The sequence below is a fragment of the Nelumbo nucifera genome, chromosome 1, assembly GCF_055504915.1.
Source record: "Nelumbo nucifera cultivar China Antique chromosome 1, China Antique-T2T, whole genome shotgun sequence".
Classification (NCBI taxonomy): Eukaryota; Viridiplantae; Streptophyta; class Magnoliopsida; order Proteales; family Nelumbonaceae; genus Nelumbo; species Nelumbo nucifera.
Window position 1 is genome coordinate 5,430,176 of NC_142649.1, and position 22,520 is coordinate 5,452,695.

General features: G+C 39.2%; 1 protein-coding gene across 1 annotated transcript; it reads right to left on the reverse strand.

Annotated features, from left to right (window-relative positions):
• Positions 1-1,700: 1,700 nt before the first annotated feature.
• On the reverse strand, positions 1,701-21,003 carry LOC104605210 (RNA-binding CRS1 / YhbY (CRM) domain protein). The gene is made up of 4 exons (XM_010269876.2): positions 20,637-21,003; positions 20,192-20,528; positions 2,711-3,112; positions 1,701-2,281 (listed from the first exon to the last, which is right to left on the reverse strand). Exons 1-4 carry the CDS (start codon positions 20,720-20,722, stop codon positions 1,850-1,852), a joined length of 1,257 nt encoding a protein of 418 aa, XP_010268178.1. The 5' UTR covers positions 20,723-21,003; the 3' UTR covers positions 1,701-1,849.
• Between the last annotated feature and the right edge of the window lie 1,517 nt (positions 21,004-22,520).

Sequence of the window (22,520 nt, forward strand, 5' to 3'; positions counted from 1 at the left end):
GACAAACACGAGACCCCAATGATTTTTGGGAGAATGACCAATCAGCCCAGATCAGAATTTTATAGCCCCAAGTACAAGGGGAAAGCATCCTGACCATGAATTGATGCCAAATTTACGGGCAGGATGTGGTTTATAGGGGGGGCTGGAATTCAAAATTCTGCATCGTGTGTATCTGTACTTCTCCGATGATTTTTTTGTAATCAAATATCAGTTTAGTATTTAAAAATCACTGGCATGTTCAAAAATCACCGGAGGGTCTCCGGTTTGTCATGCGACGGTGATCACAGAAAACATAATCTCCCTGATGGAGGGGTAGCTTCTCTTAATTTCATGTATATATAAGCCTTTCCACATTAGAAAAGTTGTAAAGGATTTGAAATTGACTTGATCTTTGTCATTTGTTTACAAATTAAAAGTGGATTTTCTCAGACTTGTCAGCCTGGGGTTTTACCACATTGAGCCTTAATGCTATGTTTGATTTAAAGGAAAAAGGTAGGGAAAGGAAAGGAAAGGTAGGAAAATCTTTACAAACCTTATATAAGTTTTTCTAATTTTCCTTTTCTTTCCCTATCTTTTCCTTCAAACCAAACATGGCCTAAAAGTTTAATCCAGCATTCATACAGCAATGAAAAGTGTATCACCTAGAGGAATGAAATGTTCTGAGATTTTTATTTGTCTATACAGCAATGATCATTTTCATCACCTGAGTGTAAACTACTGGACCTTGGAATCGGGTTAGGTGGGGGTCAACTGTAAGGAATTGGTCTTCCATTTGGTTTTCGTATGAAAAGTGGATTAAGTAAATCGGTTGTAAACCATAGCGGGTATTTTAGTAAAAATTCAATCTATAGGTAAGTTTTAGTAAATCAGTAAAAATATAAAAGGTATTTTAGTAAATTGCCTTCACTTTAAGTTGAATTGTTAATTTCATTCGTTCTAGTTAAATAGTCGGTTAATTTTTCTTATAATTGGGCCAGATTTTAGTCATGTGTCTTTTAAGAGGTTAATCCTTTCTCCATTTCCTAGCTTCTAGCAAATAGCCTCTTTTATTACTTCTCTGTGGAACAAAATCCCTTTCCAAGCCCACAAAGGATCTTTTGTAGGTTTAGTTCTTAGAATTTCGTATTTTTTCTTCATAACTTCTACCCACGAGCTTTTCTTTTTAGTGAGGATTCTCTAACAGTCTAACCTAATTTTTCCTTACGGTTTTTACTGGTATCTAAAGGAGACCTGCCAAAAGTTTTTTGATGCCTTCTATTCTATGGATATTATCTGAGAACTCAATCGTTGACTTATTGCAATTTGGGCTTTGACCATGCAGTTATTGATGCTTTTGCATATAAAACACAATTATAAGATGGGAATAGTAGAGCCACTTTTGAATGATGCTTTTAACCCAAGATAAGATTATTTTCACTTGTTCCCATCTCCTCATTATGTTTCTAGTTAGAGGTTCAGCACTTGGGACCTAGAGATATGGGGAGAGAAGAAAATGACCTAGTTAGAGGTTCAGCACTTGGGACCTAGTTAGAGCCTTAGAGGTTCAATGACCTGCCTTTCAGGAACAAAAATGACCTGATACACACAAAGAGGCTTCATTCTATTTGCTATGGTTTTTGAAATTATGTTATGAATAGCACCATGCTTGTATAATTTTGAAATCAAAAGGGTAACTCTCCACTCTCCAGCCACTTCAGAAGTTTTGCAAAACAGGATGACTTTCAATTAATCTTAGTTACAAAACAGATAACCTCCTCCATTTAATTAAACAAAAAAGGAAAAACTCAGTACAATCTAAGATTCAAGTTCCATAATCTGTCATTTGCTACATTTTGGTTCAGCCCCACCTCTATCTAACCATCGCTGGTGAACCTAAAACTGATGCAGAGCCTTCTCGTGGATCACTTTCTTCATTATCAGATTCAAATTCACTATAATCATTGTTGTCTTCAAAGTCAATGTCACTTCCTAACAAGTCTGTATCTTCAGATTCAAGGTCAGTTTCTGATAACTTTTGGCAACTGAAATTTTCTTCCATCTCTAAAAGGTTTTCTGAGAAGCCATTACTAGTTGAGTCAAGCTTTTCTGATTTTATATTTTCAGGGATTTCTAGCTCATTAGAATCTTTTGTTGGACTAGCAAAAGACGATAGGGAACCACGATTGCACGGGTCACCATAAAGTGCAACATGCCTGTAATACAATTCTAGTTCCTTCTCAGCTATAGCAATGAAGCGCCTCACTGACTCAAGTGACTGCTCATACTTTGATTTTTCCAGTGCCTAGAAAAAATGGAAAAAAACATTAGTAAGTATCATGGGATGCATAACAAGGACAGTTATTTAATAAGCAAAAAAGATCCGTAATGTATAACAAAGAAAATGCTGGAAACATGAAAAGGGAAAATAAAATAAAGACAAAGAAAGATGCCCTATCCTAATTTGTGATAATCCAGTGATACGACTGAAATAACCAATAACATATTGGCCTTAATAACATTGGCTAAATGAATCCTTTGGTCTTTAGCAATATTTTTGTTTTCTCTTTCCTACTAGGAGAGTTCTCCACTTACATACAGGTTTCCCTACCTTTCCCTTCCTTTCCCTACCTATTCTTTCCAACCAAAAACAGCCTTAGTCAAAATCTTGGGGGCACTGAAATCACTCATCATGAATAGAGTTGAGATTTTGTGTGTAAGTTGGAAAACATACCTTTTTCTTGGATAAGGTATCTATGGGCGACATAACTTCTGGCTGAACATAGTTCTTTCCCCTGTAAAATATTATCGTGTCATCCCCAATTATCTGAATTGGTGTCCCACCACTCAATCGAGCAATTTCCCTTGCATATTCGTGCACCTGACCAGGTTTACAAGGCTTGCAGATGACCTTAACCGTTTCATGTTTCTTCCAGTGCAAATGCATATTGAGAATAACACCCCCAAAAACCCCTCTTCTTCCAACTGGTACATAGTTAGACCTTTTCTGGGCCATCTTTTTCATGTAGAACCTTTCCTCACCAGTCAGGTTTTCTGGTTCAACAACTGGACCTTGAAGTTTGGAAACTTCATATCTCTTGAGTCGCTCAACCAATAAAGCTTCCTTTATTTTAGCCTGCAGTTGTAAGCGTCAGCATCAACTTAAATAAATTTCATCTGCCAGCTTAAGAAATTGTAAGTCAATGTTTCATCAATAGATAATTATAAAATTAGTCTATTTGGATTTAAGAACAGTTAACTAGAAAGAGCTGCTATATTGTACACATGCCAAAAGCAATCGTTGTTTACTTGTTTGATTTAGACATTTGATTGAGCAAGAAAATTTTAACATGCATCATCAAAAATGACAAACTTGTACGTCAAGTAGGATATTCAATTCCTGTGTAAACTTGTAATTTGTATTAACGCCTTCTGGTATCCAATCCAGAGAATTAATGTTCAACTATCAAGGTTCATAATAGTACAGAAGAACTAGGTTTCTATCCTAGCAATCGCACAAACTGGATTTTATATATAATAATGACTGGTTGAATAGAACAGATTGAGCTTATTAGTGCTGACAATTGTGGATTACATCAAAGACTGGACTACTTAATAAGGGACTACAATAAAAGCAAATAAGTTCAGGATAACACATGATTATTTTAAATGAGATGTGTCAGGGAATTTTGAAGATTTAGTCTAAAGTTTAGAGGTTAGGGTAGGATGATTATACAGTATATAAGCTAATAAGCAGGGCCATTATGAGGCTGATTTAAGGAATAACCTTGATTACAGGAAGTTTCTATTTTTTTATTACAAAATAGTGAGAAAATAAACAGAAAAGAGATTGTAAATCAACTCAACCCAAGAGTATGATATTTGACAGAATAAAATAAAACAGATTGCGTAATATGTGTACTATTAGAATCAAGGGTAGAATTGTCCTTTTACATCTTTTTATCTTTAGCCTAAAATTCCTCCAATCCCTTCTCTTGTTTGTTCTCTTCTCTTCCTATGGCAGATAATGTGGTATTAGAGCATTACCCACCATAGATCTGAGTTCTCTCCTACTATCTCTTATTTGACTTATTTTGGAAGACATCATTCAGATATTCAGACATTATTGGATTGATCAGATATACTAGACATCTTTTCTTATGCTTTTTCTTGGTCCTGGAACCAAAAATTATTTTTTAAGGATAATCTAGACCCATTGATAAAGATACAACAGTTCCTTAATGGTGTACCCAGTGTTTTAAAAGCGCAAGGCGCAAAAAAGGCACAGGGGTCAATTTGCACCTGAGAGGCACAAGGCGAAGCGCATGCCTTTTTAAGCAAGGCGCAAAAAAATAAAAAATAAAGCTAAAAATTCAAAAAAAAATCAAAAAGTTATTAAACATAATATTAATAAAAATATAAACTTAAATTTTAAAATAAATGTTTTAAAAAACCTATTATCTAAAATTAAAATACATAAATATAACATGTAATGCATATTCAAATGAGAATTTAAAAATAAAATCAAACATATAAAACCCACAATCTCTTTTTTTCTCAATTGCATTACTTCAAGTAGCTAATGTGATGTAAAACATAACATTCCTGATTCTACGAGCCGCCTTTGTGCCACGCCCATCGAGGCAAGCCCAAATGCCTTTGTGCCATGCACCCAAGGCGCAAGGCGCACACCAGGCATGCGCCTTTTGAAAGGGCTGCGCCTAGGACCTGGGCGAGGCGCCTACCCTAAAATGCGCCTCACCTGGGTGCCTAGGTGCGCCTTTTAAATCACTGGGTGTACCTCGATCATGTGGCTTAGTTCTACATTGACTGGAAGGGACAGAAGTAGTTCTATAAATAAACCTGTCTCAGTAACTGCTACTATAAAGTATAAACAATGATCTGCATGTAAATTATCAAAAAAAAAAAAAAAAACAATGATCTGCATGTACCAACTAATGGCATTTGAAAGAAGCAGCAGATCTGAGATCACTCTAAACCAGGTTTATGTGAACCTAGATGCCCAGATTTGATCTGCAAGGATCAATTGCAGATGCTCATAGACTGAGGCCATATTTTGTAAGTCTTTTTGAAAGATCTCCTGGGCTTTTAGAAGCCCAGTAGACCAAAAATGGTCTTTTCCTGTTTGGCTCGTGAAAGCCTGCTAGACCAAAAGATAGGATCCCAAAAAATACCCTAAAAGACCAAAGTGGTCTGGATCTGAGAAGCTCCAGGCCAAGCTTATGGTCTATTCAGGCTTCTCAGCTTCCCAATACATCTCGCAAAAATTCGACTGAGAGAAACTCTGACCCAGCAACTGAGAGCATCGACACAGGTATGTTCTTCTTCTTCTCTTCAGAAGTACTAATCGCGACTCATCGTTCACTATGTTCATGTTCTTCACTGTGTTCTCCTTTCTCATCAATATTTGTCGTTCTTCACCACGTTCAGATATAATCAACCGCCATTTCTCATTTTTTTTTCAGATTCCATTGATGCATTAGGGTTTCAAGTGGTACTGATGCACAGGTTTCTAGCATATTGAATTTATGAGAATGTAAATTTTGATCTGTAGCTTGATTTGCCTTCATCGGCTCATCGCCGTTTATCTTCTTTAATAGCCAATGCTCATCTGTGGATATTTGTTTGCTATTTTCAAGTTTGGTGAAAAAAATGTCATCGTTCTTTTTTTATCGTGTTTTCTATAATGAGAGGCAATTATCTACTGTATGTTATAAGAGATTATTACACGATGGGTGTTATTTCAAATGGAGTCCAGAGATCACTGGTCAGGTAGCAGATATTTTGCTGGTTTTGAATTTGAATGATTCCAATCCCAGAAGTTCTGAAACAAGAGTTGTTCCTCCATCTGATCATAGTTGCATTCCCTGACAACTCACTTGGATATTGAATTGAAATTATAATTTTCTCAGCATCACAAACCTCTAGCAGAGGCTAAAATTCAAGTGGTCTAACCTCTGAATGTATCCGAATGGATGGGCATTTAGTTCATTTTACATATTCATCTCCTTTTATCCATGGCAACATTTTATTTCTATTAGTGAAGGGGTATTTCGGTCTTTGTACCTGTTGAGAATGCTGATGTGTACTATTATGTTAGTTCGAGTGCCTCTTACTTAAATAAGGGCACTTATGTCTTTTCCAATTATATTAATAATATAATAACAGGTCTGGCCGAAACTAGGGTTGACTTTCCTAATTCGAACCAGACCTTTTCTCTTCTTCCTCTTTCTTCCTTCTTCTTTCCTCTCTTCCTTCTTGCTGTTTACTTTACTTTTCAGCTAACAAACAAAACAGACTTCTAGGGCAGGCCGAACTTCAACATGGTATCAAAGCAACATTAAACAAATCAGACTTGCCTAGAATTCTGTTTTCTGCGCATTCGAACTAGGGTTTCTCTTGGATTTCTCAGCCGTTGGTTGGAGACTGGGAAAAGGGCTGAAAAGGAGTGATCGCCCTCTTCCCTTGGAGGTTTCTATGCCTCCGGTGGTGTAGTTGGTGGTTGGTTGCTGTGGTTTCTAAGCCCTCCCCTAATTAATGTAGGGCTGGTGCGTGTGGTGCAGTGGTGTTTCATTCCTTCGTGTGGTTGGCCTTCAGGCGATGAGGTAAGGAGTTTTTTTTTATGCATAATTTCTGTTATGGAACACATGAGAGGTGTGGTACAGATCGTATGATGGGTTTTCAGATTGCAGTATGCTAGGGTTTATGCTGGTTTGTGTGTGATTGGAAGGGAAGTAGTGTTTACTTAATGGTGAAACTTCCGGTAGCTGTAGAGTAGGGTTTGTGGTGTTACAAGTACGGCTTTCAGCCTTTATTATTGCTGAAATCAGTGTGCAGATTTCGGTGAAGTGTCTGTGTGCAGTGTGCAGTGTGTAGTGCTCAGGATTCAGTGATAAGGGAATTCGGCAATGGCAAATAACAGTGTTAGTAAACCTAGTGTGATGATATCTACTAACTACCTGAATGTCCAAATGACCTCCATTAAACTGAATGGAGAGAATTATGTCCCTTGGGCCAAGTCTGTAGAGGTTTTTCTGAAGGCGAAGAAGAAGGTAAAGCACATAAGAGAGGAGAAACCCCCCACTAATTCTCAGGAGTACGAAGACTGGGAACAGGAAGATGCACAGATCATCACATGGTTGTGATCTATCATCCTCTCACTTTTGATGTCAAGGTTCAACAGCAACAGAGAGAGCAGCTTGATGTGACTCGGTTTCTGGTGGGGCTGAAGTTTGAGTATGAACCAGTACGAGCCCAGATACTAGGAGGATCTGCCCTTCCATCTTTAGAGGAGGTGTTTACTCGTCTTTGGAGGACTTCCATTGGATCTATGGAAAACTCTAATATCTCAGATAAATCAGCATTTGTAGTGTCGAGAGGTCGAGGTGGCAGAAGTGGGGCTCGAGGAGCCCAGCCTGGCCGTGGTGGCAGTAGTAGTCCAATGTATGGCCAGAGTGGTAGTGGTGGATCTACACATATTCGTGGTGGTGGTCGTACTGGAGGCAGAGATTCAAGGGGAGCTCATGGTAGAGGACGTGGATCGGGTCCACGGAGGTGTACTCATTGTGGTTTGGATGGACATACTATTAACTACTGCTATGACTTACATGGTCCACCCGCGACGTGGGCCAACCATGCCATCACTAGTGACACCAGTTCCAACTTTAGACAAGAGAACCAGTCAGCTGACCAGATGCCTTCTACCTCTTCAGATGGTCCAGGCAAGGAGATGGTGAGTGTTCCTCGTGATGAGTATGAAAGGTTTGTTCAATCCACGTCACAGCAGAACACAGCTACCTTTGCCCACTCAGGTATGGCTTGTTTGGCATCCACACCCAACCCCTGGATTATTGACTTTGGAGCCTCCGATCACATGACGGGAACTCCAGGTGTGTTTTCATCTCTCACTCATTGCTCAACATCACAATCTGTTACCCTTGCTAATGGCTCCACATCATCTATTCGTGGTGTTGGTAATGTTGACCTAGACCCTGTATCCCTATCCTCTGTTTTATATGTGCCTAAGCTTCCATTTAATCTTATGTTTGTTAGTAAGCTGACCAAGTCCCTTAATTGCTCCATTACATTTTACCCCTCTATGTGTGTTTTTCAGGATCTCAAGACAGGGATGAAGATTGTTGGAGGGCATGAAGCCGGTGGACTGTATTATCTTGATGGTGGTGGAAGAACGTCAACGGCCCTTCAGTCATCTATTTCTCCTCTCCAGTGCATTGTAGATTTGGTCATCCTTCGTTGAAAGTGCCGAAGTCCTTGGTCCCTTCATTGAGTCACCTTTCTGTTCTAGATTGAGTTGTGTCAATTTGGGAAACACCATCGTGTTCCCTTTAGTTCTAGGGTCAATAACCGTGTGTCGAGTCCTTTTTCTTTAATTCATTCAGATGTTTGGGGTCCTTATAAAGTGATGTCATATAATGGATACAGATATTTTGTTATTTCTGTTGATAACTTTTCAAGAATGACGTGGCTCTATTTAATGAAGGAAAGAAGTGAATTATTTGCCATCTTCCAGAAATTTTATGCTGAGATCCGCAATCAATTTGGCGTTCGCATCAAAATTTTCCGTTCTGATAATGGCCGTGAATACTTGTCTTCATCTTTTCAAGAATACTTGGACCAACATGGCATTATACACCAAACTTCATGTACCTACACCCCACAACAAAATGGGGTTGTTGAGAGAAAGAACCAACATCTTGTAGAAACGGCACGCTCACTCATGCACCACATGACTGTTCCCAAACCCTTTTCGAGTGATGCAATGCTCACCTCTTGTTTCTTAATTAATCGGATGCCCACGTCTATTCTTGATGGTCGTTCTCCTTTTAGTGTCTTATTCCCCAACATGTCTCCGTTTTCGCTTCCTCCTCGGGTATTTGGGTGTGTCTGCTTCGTCCATAATCTGGGTCCCGAGACTGACAAATTAGATGCACGATCCCTTAAGTGTATCTTCCTTGGCTATTCCCAGACTCAGAAAGGGTACAAGTGTTACCATCCCAGTTCTCGTCGTTCCTTGGTATGTGCTGATGTTACTTTCTTCGAGTCTACTCCGTTCTTCGTGGGGTCCGGTGATGCTGCTTCCTCCACATCACCTCCTCCTCTTCCCCTTCCTGTGGCTGATCTCCTCCTCTGGTTCCAGTCGTACCTACGTCCTTGCCTCCGGTGCCACCGTCCGTTGACCATCCACCTATCCGTCACGTGTATACACATCGCCCACGTGTACCAGCTGCGACTCCTCCGGCTTCATCACCGTCGACAGATCCAGCTCCAGATCCGACACCAACCTCCGACTTTGATCTTCCTATTGCCTTACAGAAAGGTAAGCGCACCTGCACCCTTCACCCTATTTCCAATTTTGTTTCCCTTGCTCACCTCTCCGCCTCCCATCGCCAGTTCATCTCTTTGTTATCCTCAGTGGTTGTTCCTAAGAATGTCCAGGAAGCGCTTACCTCTCCAGAGTAGTGCCATGCTATGGAAGAAGAGCTCTCTGCCCTCCATCATAATCACACTTGGGACCTCACCGCTCTTCCTCCTAGGAAGCAAGCTGTCGGTTGTAAGTGGGTGTATACCGTTAAGTACTTGCTAGATGGTCGTGTTGAGCACCTGAAGGCGCGGCTGGTTGCAAAAGGGTACTCCCAAACCTATGGCATTGACTACACAGAGACATTCTCCCCGGTTGCTAAGATAGGGTCAGTTCGTGTTGTCATCTCCCTTGCAGCTATGTATGATTGGCCTCTATATCAGCTAGATATCAAAAATGCCTTTTTGCATGGTGATTTGCTCGAGGAGGTCTACATGGAGCAACCACTAGGGTTTGTTGCTCAGGGGGAGGATGGTAAGGTATGCAGACTTAAGAAGGCTATATATGGACTTAAACAGTCCCCTCGAGCATGGTTTGGTAGGTTCAGTGAGGTGGTCAAGAAGTTTGGTATGAAACAGTGCCAAGTTGATCACTCTGTTTTCAGTCATGACTCTCCGATAGGCAAAATACTACTGGTGGTGTATGTAGATGATATCGTTGTGACTGGGAATGATGAAATGGGCATTGACAGATTGAAGGCATTCCTACAGGAACACTTTCAGACAAAGGACCTTGGCAAATTGAAATACTTTTTGGGCATAGAGGTAGCAAGATCTAAGCATGGCATTAATTTGTGTCAGAGGAAATATGTGCTTGATTTACTGGAAGAAACAGGTTTGTTGGGTACTAAACCGACTGAGACACCTATGGAAACAAATACGAGGCTGAGCAGTGATATAGGTGAAGTATTTGAAGACCCTGGGTGATACCGACGACTTGTAGGCAAACTAAATTACCTAACCATTACGCGGCCAGATATTTCATTTGCGGTTAGTGTGGTGAGTCAGTTCATGCAGAAACCTTTGGTCCCACATTGGAATGCAGTGCTAAGGATTGTGAGGTACTTGAAAGGAGCCCCTGGTCGTGGTTTGTTGTACAAAAGTAGCGGAAAACTGGAAGTAGAAGAATACACCGATGCTGATTGGGCAGGTTCTATGTCTAATAGACGGTCTACCACAAGCTATTGCACCTTTCTGGGGAGTAACCTAGTAACGTGGAAAAGTAAGAAGCAAACAGTGGTGGCAAGAAGCAGTGTAGAAGCAGAATATAGGGCCATGGCACATACTACTTGTGAATTAGTGTGGCTATGGAACCTTCTACAAGAGATAGGATATGGCATCAGTACTCCAATGAAGCTCTATTGTGACAATCAGGCAGCGATTCATATCTCTTCCAATCCGGTGTTTTATGAAAGAACCAAGCACATCGAAGTTGACTGTCATTTTGTGAGAGAGAAGGTGTTGAATGGAGTGATAGAGACTGCATATGTTAATATGGGAAACCAGTGGGCAGACTTGTTTACAAAAGGTTTGAGTCGGGGGAGAGTGGACTACATATGTAACAAGGTGGGATTATATGATATATACTCACCAGCTTGAGGGGGAGTGTTAGTAAAGGGGTATTTCGGTCTTTGTACCTATTGAGAATGTTGATGTGTACTATTATGTTAGTTCGAGTGCCTCTTACTTAAATAAGGGCACTTATGTCTTTTCCAATTATATTAATAATATAATAACAGGTCTAGCCGAAACTAGGGTTGACTTTCCTAATTCGAACCAGACCTTTTCTCTTCTTCTTCCTCTTTCTTCCTTCTTCTTTCCTCTCTTCCTTCTTGCTGTTTACTTTACTTTTCAGCTAACAAACAAAACAGACTTCTAGGGCAGGCCGAACTTCAACAATTTCCAAAAAGCAGAATTTGTTAATCCTATTTGTATTCTGCCATTTTGCATAGAACATAGGAAGCTTCAAGGGTTCGAATGGTAGCTCCTTGATTTAATTTGAAATATTTCTTTTCCAGTTTTTAGGTGTTGGATTGTTGAGTTCTTTTCTTTCTGATTATATTTTCAGGCTTCAGTTCATTTGACTGCATGCTACATTTTGTATTTTTCCTTAAAGATTTTACTCTAAAAATGTTCCATCTTTTTCATGAGATTTGTAGATGCTGGATTTAATAAATTAACAGAGTACATAAAATTCCTTTCTAGGAGAATTGATTTTTCCCAACTATTTTGATTCGATTTTTGTTTTTTTTTTCTGGTTCCATTAAATCATGGGAAAACAGAGATGGGATTTTGATAATTGAGACAACTTTCTTAATTTTGTCTGTTTTGAGATTGTCAAGCTTCAACCATGTTCTTGTTAGGATACAGATGTACAGTAATCATGTAGAACATCTGATCTTTTTAAATATTTTATTTTATATTTTTGCCTTTGATTTCAATTAAGAGATGTAAAGTTGAAGACATGAAGTTAAGGATCACCATACATGTAACAGATTTGCTAGACTCAGTTTGCATGAAGTCACTTTTCTTGGTGCTAATTGTGTGATCCACTTCTTCATTGCTCAACTACTGAAGAATTTTGAGAGATCTAGGGTTTAATTCATGAATAACTCTTCCCTTGGGCTGGCTTTCCCTGTTAAGTATGGTGTAATACCTATTCCTCCTAGGGTTGGGTTTTTTTGTTGGAAGCTTTCCTAGAGCAAATCAACACTTGTGACTTGCTTCAGAAAAAAAGACCTAAAAATTGCTTGTCTCCTCATTGGTGTGTTTTGTGCAAAGCTAGTGGTGAGAATGGATATCACTTATTAATCTCTTGCCATCTTGCCAATTGTATTTGGGATTGGATCTTTCCATTGTTCGGTTGTAGTTGGACTCCTCCACCAAATGTGCAAAGTCTGTTTTCTTCTTCTTTTTTCAGGTGGCCTGTGAAAAGGAAGAATTATGTGCAGAATTATAAGGGCTGCAGCATGTTGGACGATTTGGGAAGAAAGGAACTTGAGAATTTTTACTGATCAGGAAAGAGGGATACAGTCCATCTTGGAGGGGATTCATATCAGAGTGGTGCATTGGCATAAGTCTTTGGAGCTGTTTAATGACTTCTCAAATGATGATTTGTTAAGGAATTGGAAGGAAGTTGCAAGGTCTACTCCACCTACTGTTTCTTTTTTACATGTTTGGACCCCTCCTCCTAGTGGGTTTATTAAGTTAAACTTTGACAGTAGTAGTGTGGGGAATCCAGGGCCATCAAATATTGGGGGAGTATTAAGGAATGAGTATGGGAATGTGATTTCTCTCTTCTCTGGTCCAATAGGTGAGGGTGACTCTATTCGGGCTTGAGATTTTGGCGACTTTGGAAGGTGTACAAAGGGCCAAAGACTTGAACATTAAGAAACTCGTTATAGAGGGAGATTCCAAGTTAGTGGTGGGCTGGTTAAAGGAAGATGGAACTGGCTTTTGGCTTTACAACAATGAAAAGAGGAAATTTAAATGGTTGACTAGGGAATCGAAATCAAGCTGAATTGGGTCAAAATGACTGCAAATTCTTTTGCAGATGGGTTAGCTAAGCAAGGGGTAAATAGGGATGCTTTGTTTTGGGCTGATGTATAATTTGTTCTGTATTTCCTTTGGTGGGGAGTTAAGAGAGTTTATATCTCCCTCTCACCCCCCCCCCCATCTTGTTGCACCTCTTTTTTTTTTTGATAAACGGTACTTCTTTTTATTTTTTAATGAAAGCTATTCTGTTATTGATCAAAAAAAAAAATCCATGTAACCCAGAGTATGTGTCCTATATTAATTCTGCCATAGGCATCTTTGTTGGCTTTATAAAGTAAATATAGATACATATAACTTGGCTTTTCCTCTCTTAGAAGTGGCTTTGGGGCTATTGATATAATTCTGCCCTAGGATTAAATTATTTTATCAGTGGCTTTATAAAGTAAATATAGATACATGTCACTTATCCTTTCCCATCTTAGAAGTGGTTTTGGTGCTTTGAAAGTTTTAGGTAGTACAATTTAACATTGTGTTACATTACTGGGGTAAAGTTGGTCAATCATTCACTCTGTCCTGTTCCTAATGCATGTACTTGGACCAATGCCCACCATGGCTGTTTAGTCTTGCATTTTCTTCTAGGTTGTAAGTTGTAACTTGTGAATTGAATGAAAATTATCTCATACTTTTCTGTCCAATTAACATGATCTGGATGACTTAGTAGTTTGGCCACAAAAAATTTGTATGTTGAAATGGTTGGATGAGGCAATAAAAGTTCTCCTGTGAAGACAGTGCAATGACCCAAAGATTTTTCTTCAATTTGTTGGTCAGTAGCAAAGGCAAACTTAGGACCTGATGTTGTGATGTTGCAGGAGACAAAATTAGCTGAACTGGATAGAAGGTGGGTCAGGGAGATCTGGAAAATAAGAGGGGTAAGATGGTGCTCAGCTCCGTTGTGGGGAGCCTCGGGGGGAATAGTAACTTTGTGGAGGGAGGACTTCGGAGAACCAATAGAGGAGCTAATAGGAAACTTCACTGTATCCCTAAAATTCAGAATGGTGGAAGATGGATTTACTTGGGTGCTAACAAATGTGTATGGTCCAAATAATCACAGAGAGAGGAATGAGTTATGGGAGGAGCTTCATGGAATTCAAGGTTTGTGGGAAGGCCCTTGGTGTTTGGGGGTGATTTTAATGCAATAAGATTCACAAATGAGTCAAATAATCCTAGGCAGGCCATTACAACTAGTATGAGGAAGTTCAATGATTTCATAAATTCCTGTGAGTTACGGGAGCTTCCTTTACTACAGGCTACCTACACTTGGTCCAACTTCCAGATTCCTATTTAATGAGGGTTGGGAGAACCACTGGAGAGGTTTGGTGGCTAAGGCCCTACCTAGGATAACCTCTGATCACTACCCTATAGAAGTAGGGCAAGAACCTCTTGGTAATGGACCTAGACCATTCAGGTTTGAAAATATGTGGCTGACACACCCGGACTTCTTGCCTAAGGTTAAGGAATGGTGGAGTGAAGAGATGAGAGAAATGAAATGGGATGGGGTTAGATTCCACAAAAAATTAAAAGAGTTGAGAGGTAAAATAAAAGAATGGAATAAGGTTCAATTTGGAAGAGTGGAGGAGGTAAAAGCTAGATTATTGGTTCAGATTGAGGAGTTAGATGCAAAAGACTCCCAAGGGATGATGGATGAGCAAGACAGAGAAATGAGGAGGAAACTGAAAAAGGAGTTAGAGGAGACTTTGTTGAGGGAGGAGATCTCTTGGAGACAAAAATCCAGGCATAAGTGGATCAAGGAAGGGGATGGGATACCAAATTTTTTCATGCTTTGGCTAATGGGAGAAGGAGGAAAAATCTGATACTAAAGCTTGAGGTTGATGGTGTGGATATAACCTCTCAAGAGGAGATTGCCAATAGGATTGTGGATCACTTCAAATCCATCTTTCAAAGACCCTTAGAGAATCGGTTAATAGTAGGGGAGGAAAATTGGCCAACTTTGAACCAAATAGATAAGGGATGGATGGAAAGAATGATTGAGGAAGAGGAAATCAAACAAGCTGTTTTTTCTATGGATAGGGCTAAGGCACCGGGTCCTGACGGATTTACAATGGCATTTTATCAGGACTGTTGGGACATAGTCAAAGAAGACTTAATTGGAGTATTTAGAGAATTTGAAGATAAAAATTTTGTGAGTCCTGGAATCAATGCCACCTTTATAGCCTTAATTCCCAAAAAGAATGATGCCAGACACCCCAAAGATTTTCGGCCAATTAGCCTAGTGACAAGCGTCTATAAGATTCTAGCAAAAGTGCTCTCTAGGAGGATCAAAGTTGTTCTCCCCTCTCTCGTTAGCCAAGCACAAGGAGCCTTTATACAGGATAGACAAATTACAGATCAGATCCTTATTGCTAACAAGAGTGTGGAAGAGATAAGGAGATCGGACAGGAAAGGATTTGTTTGCAAGCTGGACTTGGAGAAAGCCTATGACTTAGTGGATTGGAATTTCCTACTGGAGATGTCGAGAAGACGCGGATTTGGGGATAAATGGTGTAATTGGATAAGAGGATGCTTAAACTCTTGTCGTTATTCAGTGTTGGTGAATGGGGTGGTTAAGGACTTTTTTCCAGCCAATAGAGGCTTAAGACAAGGGGATCCACTCTCCACTTTCCTCTTTACACTTGTTGCTGATGTCTTTAATAGGATGATCTCCAAAGCAGATGAGGAGGGCCAAATAAAGGGATGGAGAATAGCGAGCAGAGGCATTCCAGTAACTCATCTTCAGTTTGCTAATGATATTGTTATTTTTTGTGAAGGGAATGAGTTGAGCAAAGTGGAGAACCTTAGGATTTTAATAAGTACTTTTGAGAGGGTCTCCAACTTGAAGGTAAATTTTGATAAAAGTTGTGTGGCTGGAGTAAACTTGGAGAATAGGGAGATTGAATCCATTGTAGAATGCTTAGGTTGCAATATTTCTTCTTGGCCTTTGACATACTTAGGGCTACCCTTAGGAGCCAACCGTAAAGAAAGTAGTTTATGGGCCCCTATTGTGGAGAAATTTGACAAGTGCTTAGCGGCTTGGAAAAAGAATTACATTTCAATAGGGGGTAGGCTGACTTTAATTAAGGCTACACTTGCCAACCTTCCAACCTACTTCCTTTCAGTGTTCAGGATTCCTCCAAGGGAGGCTAAGAAACTGGAGAAGAGAATGAGGGACTTTCTATGGGAACCAAGAGAGGTGAAAAAGGATCACTTGATCAGATGGGAGATAGTTAACAAACCAAAGGAAGAAGGGGGTTTAGGGATAGAGAACTTAGTGCTGAAGAATGTAGCCCTTCTAGGGAAGTGACTATGGAGATGGCCCCGAGAGAGAGAGAGAGAGAAAGATTATGGCATGAGGTGGTGGCAAGCATAAATGGTTGTGCAGGAAATGGTTGGGATTCCGGGATATCTCGCCAAGCTACCCTTACTACACCTTGGAAGGCTATACATGGTATTCTCCCTCGCTTCCTCAGATTCATCAGGTATGATGCTTGTTCTGGAAATGCTATTCTGTTCTGGGAGGATATTTGGGTGGGTACTCAACCCCTCAAAGATTTCCCCTTGCTCTATTCCATTTCCCTTCACAAACTTGAGCCAATTGCAACTTTTCTCCCGAGCCCGTTAAACTCCTTATCTTTAAACTGGACTTTGGGTTTCGTAGAGGGTTAAGGGATGGTGAGTCGAATTGTGTTATTGAGCTAATTCATTTACTAGAATCCGTTTGCTTGGACCCCACTTCTTCTGATCAAAGGGTTTGGACTCATCTTCCAAAAGGTACTTTTACTTGCTCTTCTTTTCTAAAATCCCTCAGTTCTAACCCCTTTTCCCAAGGATTCCCTGTCAAAGAAGTCTAGGCACAACCTATTCCCCCAAAAATTGTTGTATTCTGCTGGGAAGTCTTCTATGGGAAAATCAATACTTTGGAAAACTTACAGAAAAAGAAACCCTCGCTTTGTCTTTCCCCAAATTGGTGTTCCTTGTGTAAGGCCGAGAATGAGGACTGCGTCCATTTGTTGATCTCTTGTTCCTTTGCTACAGCTATCTGGAGGTGGAGCCTTTGTTTATTTGGAGGTAGGTGGTTTATGCCTTCTGATTTAAGCTTGTTATTCAACCCATCTGTCTTTGTTTGGCACACTAGAAGAGGTAAGGTCATGTGGAAATGTGTCAGGGCAGCCACTCTATGGACTCTGTGGGAGGAAAGGAATGCAAGAATTTTCTTAGAAAAGGAAAGAGGGTTAGATGAAATGAAGGATTGTATCCTAACAAGAGCAATCCATTGGCTGAAAACTGTGGACATCTTTGATGACTTCTCCTCTGATGACTTGTGGAGGAATTGGCTAGTAATAGCTAACACTTCAACAAAGAAGGATAGAATTCTGTCAGAATGGATTCCGCCTTTGGAAGGTGTCATCAAGCTGAACTTTGATGGAAGCAGCCAAGGCAACCCCGGGCCTTCAGGTATAGGGGGTATCCTGAGAAATAAGGACAGCAACAAGGGCAGAAATCCTTGCTACAGTACAAGGAATTCAGATTGCCAACCAGCTTGGGGTGGAGCATCTCCTAGTTGAAGGGGACTCTCAGGTGGTAACAAGGTGGCTCCTAAACTTGGATACCACCATTTGGGGCTACAAAGATCTCATCAAAAAAGTAAAGTGGTTAACCAGCAATATGAGAGTTGAGGTAAAATGGGTTAGTAGGTCTGCTAATTCTTTGGCTGATGCTTTAGCCAAACAGGGGGTTTATAGAGAAGATCTTTTTTGTGCTTCTATGTAAGTTGTTATTAATTTGGAAATCTGTACTTAACTAGCCCGGAGAGGTTGCAACTCGTGTCTTTCCTTGGGAACTTTGAAATATTGTCTATTGCTGATTAATAAAATTATTTCAATTATCAAAAAAAAAAAAAAAACAAAGGCAAACTTAGGCTAAGGAGTTTGGAACAGAAATTATGACCAAAATCTAGTTGAATACTTTTTAATTGTCATTGTTTTCTTCCTTTTTTTTTTAGGGAAAGATTAATTTGTAATAGATAGAAAGTATAGAGTTCTTTACTCTCCTGAGGGTGCAGTCCTGTGGGCTTTCAGCAGCCAAATTGGCCTTTCGGACACTATGAAAGTTGAGGTCCTAGCAGTTCTCAACAATCTCCAAATAGTAAAGAGATTAAAATTATTCTCCTTGTTTGTGTTAGGTGCCTCAGACAATGTTATCAACTGGCTGAGTTTACAACCGGCCCACCAATCTCTGATACCTCCCAACATACTTTACTAGCTCACCGTCTATAGCATTAATTCTATGATTCTGGTCTGTATCAACTAGTTTAACCCCAAGTTTTCCTATCTCCTGTAGTAGGCCCAACACATACTTCCTTTAGGAAATGAAACTCCCATGTTTAGACCTTGCCACCTCAAAGCCCAAAAAATACTTTAGCTCCCCAAGATCCTTAATCTCAAACTCCCGATGTAAATTTTTCTTCAATGCATCAATCTCACTTAGGTCTTTCCTATGACTACAATGTCATCCACATATACTATCAACACTGACACCAATGATCTCATTCTCTTCACAAACAAAGTATGATCAGATTGGCTTTAATATAACCAAACATAATCAATGCACTCCTAAACCTGTTAAACCAAGCTCTGGGTGATTGTTTCAAACCATATAATGACTTCTCCAATCTATATACCTTTCCTTTGGCCATATCATTGTAAAAACTAACTGGAAGGTCCATGTACATCTCCTCCTACAAATATTTATTAAGAAAAGCATTCTTCACACCAAGTTGGAAGAGGGGCCAAGAGTAAGCAGTTGTTAGAGATAAGAGGATCCAAACTGAACTCATCTTAGTTACCAATGCAAAAGTCTCCAAATAGTTTATCCCATAAGTTTGAGTGTACCCTTTTACAACTAGCATTGCCTTGTACCTTTCTATGCTTCCATCAGCCCTGTACTTTACAGTATAAACCCATCTGCAACCATCTCCTTTCCATCAAATAGATCCATAATTTCTCATGTCTGATTTTTAATCAAGGCCTCTTGCACCTCTTACAACCTTTCTATGCTTCCATCAGCCCTCTTGCACCTCTTCACTATGATATTCCTAGCCTTCCACATGAGATGGAGGATCATATCCCTTCTACTCCTCTCACCCCTTTGTTTCTTCTTTTTTTCTCCCCTTTCTTCCTTGTCTCATATTGAAATACATGTAGCTTGTAGAGAGATAAGCATCTACATCCTTGTCTATGATATTTGGCTGATTATGATTCTTTACTCCATCTTAACCCATAAAATCATTATTTTATACATAAGGAGATAACCATCTACAGCCTTGTCCATTAAAGTTGGCTAATTATAGTTCCTTACTTCATTTTGACCCCAGAAATCATTACATTGTGTGAGGGAAAAAACCCATCTACAGCCTAGTTTAGAAAACTTTTTTGATGAGTGCCAAGTTTAGAAAACTTGGCTAACTATGGTTTCTTACACCATGACAATATACATAATCAGTATTTAAAGGCCATCTACAGCCTTATTCATGAAATCTTATGATCCCTATTTGCTTGTTATGCATAGAGAAAAAAGTTTATTTATTTAAATTTGTTGTTTTTCTCTCAAATAAAGAAAGAATATGTACCAGAAATTGAAGGCTAAATTATATGAAAAAACTTGATAGGTTGTCAATGTTCTATTACTGAAGATGTTTTGGAAGCTAAATTATATGCAATCCATCAAGCATTCCTAATTTTTTGGTCATTGAATCTGATTTCCTTTTGGCAGTTAGAAAATTACCTGGTGCAGGTTTAAATTTCCATGGACTGTTCATAGTATTCTAGATGATATTTTAGGTATAAAGGCTAAGTTCCAGCTGATTATGTTTTGTAATATAAATAGGTAGAAAATTGTTGCTGCTCATAGAATAGCTAATTTTGCTAAAAGTGAGTAGGATAGATTTGTATGATTTAGACTTCCTCAATGATTAAACTCTATTGTATTATCTTTTGTTAATAGTTAATGATGTGGTTTCTTTTTCTATCAAAAATAAATAAATAATTTGTTCTTTTCGTAGCCCAAACAAAAAAAGAAATGAACAAAAACAATTCTAATTCTAAAATCCCATTTCTGGGATCATATTCATAACATTAACTACTGAACCTCATTATTGTATAACCGCGAGAGAAAAGAAAAGAACCCCGTTGTAAGAAAACATTGTTTAAGTGTATATCAGATGAAAATAACATCATAATAAACAAAGATTCATGTAAGGGTTCCTCACTCTTTCAATCTTGTACTTGATTCTCGCTTCTGCATTTGGGAATTTTTGCTTCTTCTTCTTCCCCTTGACGCCGAGACGTCGTGGGTCCCTTTTATTAGCCGATTTTCTCTTCTGCTTCTCCCTCTTCCGCTGCAGCTTCAATTGCTTCTTGGTCTTCCATTTCTCCTTCTTCGGAGGTTCGATTTCGTGGGTCTCGAACTTGGGTTTTCCCTGGGAGATAATAAGATTGACAGACCCATGACTCAAATTCCTGAAAGCCCAAGAAGGCTTCCATGGATTGAACTGAAAAGAATACTGGGATGGAGAAACAATCGAGTGGGGGTGCTGGAAAACCAACCTGGTTAAAGAAGAAAATGAAGAGAATTTTGGTTATAAGTTTAAGAGGAATACAAACTAATTGGGTAGATAAAAATCAACTAAAATGGGAATATAAAACAAGAACTACCAGACAGGATGAGAATTTGCAGAACAGTGATTTTGGAGCGAGGTAAGAGAAGCTCTACAGAGTCTGTAAAGGAAACGGCTTGCCATGCAAATGAGAACCGTACCCGGAGTGCTGCAAACCAGAGTTAACTCATGATACTGCCGAGTTAAAGACTGAAATTCGTTTGATTAACAACCCGAACGGTTGAATTCCTCTGGAAACTGGAATCAGCTCTGCTCCCAACCTGAATGCTCTGGAGAGGCATATTTTCCAGGGGGGACAGGGATCTGCTGCTAACCCAACACTACCAAGAGTTGCTGTACATTGGAATTGAGACATTTCATGGTTTCATGGAGATGTTTTCGATGTGTCTCTTCAGTTGCCGGTTGGAAAGTTTTGGTACGGTTGAATAGGGTTGTCTATCTTGATCCCAACCCATTGAACCATTCATACCCACCCAATCTATTGGTGAGACAATATGGGTCGAGCAATTCATTAGGGTGAATAGAAAAGAATTAGGGTGGGCTACGTCGAGAGTACCCATTAGGGTCAAGATGGGTTGGATCCTTCTATTTATACTTGCCAAATCTCAAAAATAGAAATAGAGATTTGAACCCAAGCCTTGATGCTAACATCTTATAATAATTCCAAACCACTATGCCACATCTCGTTTTAAGAATAAGAGTGAAATAAAATAGTTTATGTAATTTCGTGTTTACATGTAATTTTATAAAAGAACAATTTTACAAAAGTAATTTTATGAAAATGACTTTTATGAAAGCACTTTTACAAAAGTACTTTCACACGAAAACAAAAACACTATGAAAGTACTTTTACAAAAGCATAAAAGCACTTTTATAAAAAATACTTTTATGAAAGCACTTTTACGAAAACACTTTTACGAAAGCATAAAAGCACTTTTATAAAAGTACTTTTGTAAAAGCACTTTTACGGAAACACTTTTATAAAAGCATAAAAGCACTTTTGTAAACAAAGTACTTTTACAAAAAAGCACTTTTATGAACGCATAAAGCATTTTATAAAAGTGCTTTTATGAAAATACTTTTATGAAAGCACTTTTATAGAAGTACTTTCACAAAAGTACTTTCACAAAAGCACTTCTGCGAAAGAACTATAAAAGTTATACATTATTTTGCATTTTTTTGGTGTTTTTCATGCATTTCCTACAATTTTTTGTTTTTTTTGCATATTTTTCTGATTGTTTCTGCAAAAGTTCTGAATTTTCTAAATTCTTTTAGTATCTTTCATAATTTTTTTGTATTTTTCTACAATTTTTTGGTATTATTTTGCATTTTCTGTAATTTTTCTTCAATCTTCTGCATTTATCTACAATTTTTGAACTTTCGGGTATACAGGTTGACTTGACTCGTTTTTGTCACGTGACAGTCTTGAGAGAGATTAATCTCTCAAAATTTATTATATTGTTTATACGGGCCATCCCAACCCATTTTTGTATCTATAAGTGATGGTAGGTGGGTTAGTATGGGTGAGGGTGGTTAAAGGTCAATATGGATGGGTCAAGTGAGTCAATATGGGTGGGTCAAGGTGGGTTAGGGTTAGGGTAGGTTGTGACCCTTTAACTATAATTGGTGATGGGCCATGGTGGGTTGGTGGGTCAATATGGGTGAGTTGATATTCAACCCTTACCCAACCCACCCATTTGCCACCCCTACTGTTGAGAGTAGATCCTTTAGGATGGCAACCTGATCCGTCGCGGTTTGCTAAGTTTTTTTATCATTGTTCTAAGATGGCAATTTGACCTATCCCATGGGGTCCCACCCCGCTCTACCCCAGCCGGGGGTGGGTTTTTATCACTCGTCAAAGTTTGGGTGGGTTCAGGAAAAACCCAAAATTCTTAGGGTAGGGATGATATTTGTCCACTCA

Excerpts from the sequence above, each read along its gene's own strand:
- LOC104605210 (XM_010269876.2), bottom strand. The coding sequence starts at position 20,722 with ATGGCAAGCCGTTTCCTTTACAGACTCTGTAGAGCTTCTCTTACCTCG. Across the intron at positions 20,529-20,636 it reads GCAAATTCTCATCCTGTCTG|GTTGGTTTTCCAGCACCCCC; the intron begins GTAGTTCTTGTT and ends TTCTTTAACCAG. Across the intron at positions 3,113-20,191 it reads TCAAGTACAAGATTGAAAGA|GCTAAAATAAAGGAAGCTTT; the intron begins GTGAGGAACCCT and ends TTACAACTGCAG.